This window comes from Megachile rotundata, chromosome 4 (assembly GCF_050947335.1).
Source record: "Megachile rotundata isolate GNS110a chromosome 4, iyMegRotu1, whole genome shotgun sequence".
Taxonomy (NCBI): Eukaryota; Metazoa; Arthropoda; class Insecta; order Hymenoptera; family Megachilidae; genus Megachile; species Megachile rotundata.
The window spans coordinates 9,767,795-9,771,359 of NC_134986.1; the positions used below are offsets into that span (position 1 = coordinate 9,767,795).

Here is a 3,565-nt window from a genome sequence, read left to right on the forward strand (position 1 = left end):
TTGATTTTCTGGCTTTATTAGACATCAAAACGCATCAAACCCTAATAGAAATTTGTTTCTAAATGCCTCAGGGACCATACTGCGTCGTCAAAGTGCCGAAATATTGCACTTTGTATGCACAGTAGAATTGACACAGGCGAATGATGTACGTATCGGAATGCTGACACAAAATAATTAATTACTCGTTACCCGAACATTATTCATTAACTTTTATGATCGAACCATGTAAATAATGCATTGTTGAACATTCTTTAATCATAAAAGTTCATAGACTGTGCTTAGGAAGTAAGTAATTAACGATTTTGCATACTCATTATCGTGTATATGCCTCCTGCGCGCCGCGGGCGCATGCCATGGAGGAATAATCATCGAAAAGCCATATCCCCGTAGACTTTAATGCAAAATTGAATTTGCTCGCACTTATGTACTTGACTTTTCCACTTTTTTGTTCACGTTTTACTCTTGCACCACTCAACCAGTTCAACCGGATGATACGGTTGACTATTTTTGCTTTAGCGTGAAATTTACAATCAAACAGACCTAGTTTAATGTATTATAGACTTTAGTTGATAATTGTTTCATACTTTTAGGGGTTAGAAGAATAATTTTATCGACGCATTAAATTACATGTTGAATTTTAAATCTTCTCGAACTACGCTATTCACCAGACATACTCAAAATTTCACATTACTTCTTTTGATTATTTTATAGTTAATACGTAGTTAATTATATAATGACAAAAACAGTGTACTTTAATTATTATTTTCGAAATGTTAACACAAACGTAACATAGAACTATCATTTGACACTATACATCCTTTTGAACATAAATTCAGTGACAAGCGCGGTAAAATAAACTTTGTATTGTTTAATGCTTATGAATATAAGAAAAAATGACATTTCCTCAAGCTGATCAAGTTGAATTAATAGCACTAGCAGAATTAGCAGGAATTTCAGCAATTCCAGGCGTTTATCGGTAAAAAATATACATAACCTCTTATTGTTTTTAAAAACTTTAATAACATAACCTCACATACCAATGTTTTGACATTTGATGATAATAAATACGAAGACCAAATTATTATTTTTCAATGTATTGACATTTATTGAACTTACATTTTGAATTTATAAATTCACTTAAAAAATTAACACAATATATTGAAATGATGAGAGATAACAAATTTTGATGATACATAAACAGTTATTAGAAACACATAATTATATTTTCAGCATCATATTGGAACTTTTAACACTTCAAGTATCACCAGAGGATATTTACATTCTTTTGAAGCAAATATGTCCACAGTCAGCTGAGAAACAAACTAGTAGTAATGCTGAAGATGTAGTGGAAACATCAACTACAACTTAGCATGCAAAAATACTCAACCATTTTTATATTTGTATTTGTTATTATTTAATGGAACAGATCAAATTGTAATGTAATAAAATAATTTTTGTTTAGAACATATTTATAATATATGAATATAGCTGACATGTACAAAGTCTTAATAAATAATTCTTAATTCTTTCCCTATATCAAACTGCACTCAGTAGTTAATATTTTACATTATATATAAAAATATTTTTAATAGTCTTCACAGCCTGCTCTTGCTAATTGGTCAGCCATTTCATTACCATAAATTCCAACATGACCATTAACATGGTTCTAAAATAAAAAGCACCATTATATTTTGAACTATTGGACATTATTTTCTATAGTGATGAATTTCTCTTACCCATGTTACATCTAAGCTGTTAAGTGCCTTTTCCATTTCTAACAGCTCAGTTTTATTTATGACAGGTTCATTATTAGAAGTCTTCCATCCATTCCTTTTCCATTTTGGCATCCAACTTGTTATGCAAGAAATAAGAAACTGTGAATCTGTATTAATTTTTAAGTTCTTGATGCCTGCTTTTGCTGCTTGTTGGGCTGCTACAGTTACAGCCTGAATTTCTGCCATATTATTAGTTGCTCTTCCAACAACTGGTCTTGATACATTTCTATAATTAATAGTTTTGTATAAGATTCCAGTATCATATTAAAAGTTGATTATGAATAATAAGTGGGATGGAACATACAAAGGATGGTCATCACCAAACCAAACACCTATTCCTGCTTTTGCATTTTTACGACCATTTGAACTACATGCACCATCAGTATATACATTCACATAACCATTGCTGTCTATAATATATTCTCCCCGTGTTCTCTAAAGAGTAAAAGGTATATTGAATCAAATTAATAAAACAAATTATAACTATGTAATTATTAAACACACATTTATATCTCAAGATACTCACTTTCATAGGACTCTCACAGGTAGGTAATGCCATTGTTTTCCTTTTTGGTGCCTCACTCTTTGTTGAACTTGATTCCTGACTAGTACCTTCTAATAGTTTGGTCTTTTGTGCTCGTAATCTAATAGCACCATTATATTAAAATATATATACCTTTTGATTATTATGTTACATTTTAATATACCTTTTAGTAAGTACAGATGCTGAATTCTTATTAGGTGTCTGATTTGATTCAGAATTTTTTAGAATGAATTCTTCAGCTGCAGCTTTTGTGGTAAATTTTTTGAATATTGGTCCAGAGAAACGAGTTACTTGTTTTTGACATTCATCCCTTGTTTGACAAAAATACAAATAAAGTTTTTGTGAAATATCTTTCAAAGAAATAATAATAATTCATTGAAAATTTAAACTAATACCAGGTGCTATAGATTCCAGTATTCCTGCCTTTGGCAACAGCGTAATAAACCATGTTTTTCAATATGCTATGAAAAAAATATATTTGATTTACCCTCATTATTATCTGTTTTTACCACAATTTATAGCAAAGTTTTTCATAACATAAAATTTTCAGAAGTAAAAACTTTTATAAATACTTATAAGATGATAAATATTTTGTTATAGTTTTAATTTTTAAAAATATTTATACCTAAGAAACTGTTATACAGTACCAAATTTCAATTTTTTTCAAACCGTATGCTTGACATAAACACAAAAGTTCAAATGTAATATTACAAGATAAACACAAAATATAAACTCGCGATGAATTTTAATTTGTCGTCTTAGTTACTATTACAAGAAGTAGGGAATAATTTACATAAAATTACGAACTATTAATATATTTTTGGTATGTTATTGTTATTCGTACGAGAGAGTATACTACAGCTATAATGTAACCGTGATTGTGTCACAAACTTTGAAAAGCCATTGTCCCCAAAAATTATTTTTAACAGTTTCATTAGGCTATTGAGATTCTAGAAATGACTTATGCACTTAGATTGGAGTACTGATTGTTTTATTTCTGCATTAATTGTTTATTAAATGAAAAAAAGCAATATTAATGAAAATCGGTCTAAAATTGCAGAACTAGCGCCATCTCTCCGGCGAACAGGGTGAACTACACCCATTTGAAACACCCAGTTCATTAGTTCCTTTTTCCACCGCTAGAGGTCCAAATATCAACTCTGAAGCGAGAAACTTAAACTCCTCGGACATCTAGCGGTGAAAAGTAGGAACTAATGAACTAGGTGTTTCAAATGCGTGTAGTTCA

The 3,565-nt window shown here is 30.0% G+C and overlaps 2 protein-coding genes across 6 annotated transcripts; one reads left to right on the plus strand and one right to left on the minus strand.

Annotated features, from left to right (window-relative positions):
- Nucleotides 1–530: 530 nt before the first annotated feature.
- LOC100882834 (uncharacterized) lies at nt 531–1,502 on the plus strand. Its single transcript, XM_003701590.3, has 2 exons — nt 531–976; nt 1,231–1,502. Exons 1-2 carry the CDS (start codon nt 894–896, stop codon nt 1,367–1,369), a joined length of 222 nt encoding a protein of 73 aa, XP_003701638.2. The 5' UTR covers nt 531–893; the 3' UTR covers nt 1,370–1,502.
- rnh1 (ribonuclease H1) lies at nt 1,452–3,399 on the minus strand. 5 transcript variants are annotated; one of them, XM_012281489.2, is made up of 7 exons: nt 3,164–3,399; nt 2,715–2,780; nt 2,483–2,629; nt 2,302–2,419; nt 2,080–2,210; nt 1,737–2,001; nt 1,452–1,666 (listed from the first exon to the last, which is right to left on the minus strand). In XM_012281489.2, the coding sequence occupies exons 2-7, from the start codon at nt 2,765–2,767 to the stop codon at nt 1,586–1,588; spliced, it is 795 nt and encodes a 264-aa protein (XP_012136879.1). In that variant the 5' UTR covers nt 2,768–2,780; nt 3,164–3,399; the 3' UTR covers nt 1,452–1,585. The 5 variants fall into 5 exon arrangements, with proteins under 5 accessions (XP_012136879.1, XP_012136878.1, XP_012136877.2 ...); XM_012281488.2 differs by having other exon boundaries at nt 3,127–3,399; XM_012281487.2 differs by having other exon boundaries at nt 2,967–3,399.
- Between the last annotated feature and the right edge of the window lie 166 nt (nt 3,400–3,565).

Bases quoted from the DNA above. Each gene is read 5' to 3' on its own strand.
- LOC100882834 (XM_003701590.3), top strand. From the start codon at position 894: ATGACATTTCCTCAAGCTGATCAAGTTGAATTAATAGCACTAGCAGAA. The intron at 977-1,230 runs GTAAAAAATATA...TTATATTTTCAG, and splicing joins GCAATTCCAGGCGTTTATCG to CATCATATTGGAACTTTTAA.
- rnh1 (XM_076531239.1), bottom strand. From the start codon at position 2,812: ATGAGGGTAAATCAAATATATTTTTTTCATAGCATATTGAAAAACATG. The intron at 2,211-2,301 runs GTGAGTATCTTG...TTTACTCTTTAG, and splicing joins CCTGTGAGAGTCCTATGAAA to AGAACACGGGGAGAATATAT. The intron at 2,002-2,079 runs GTATGTTCCATC...TATTAATTATAG, and splicing joins TTTGGTGATGACCATCCTTT to AAATGTATCAAGACCAGTTG.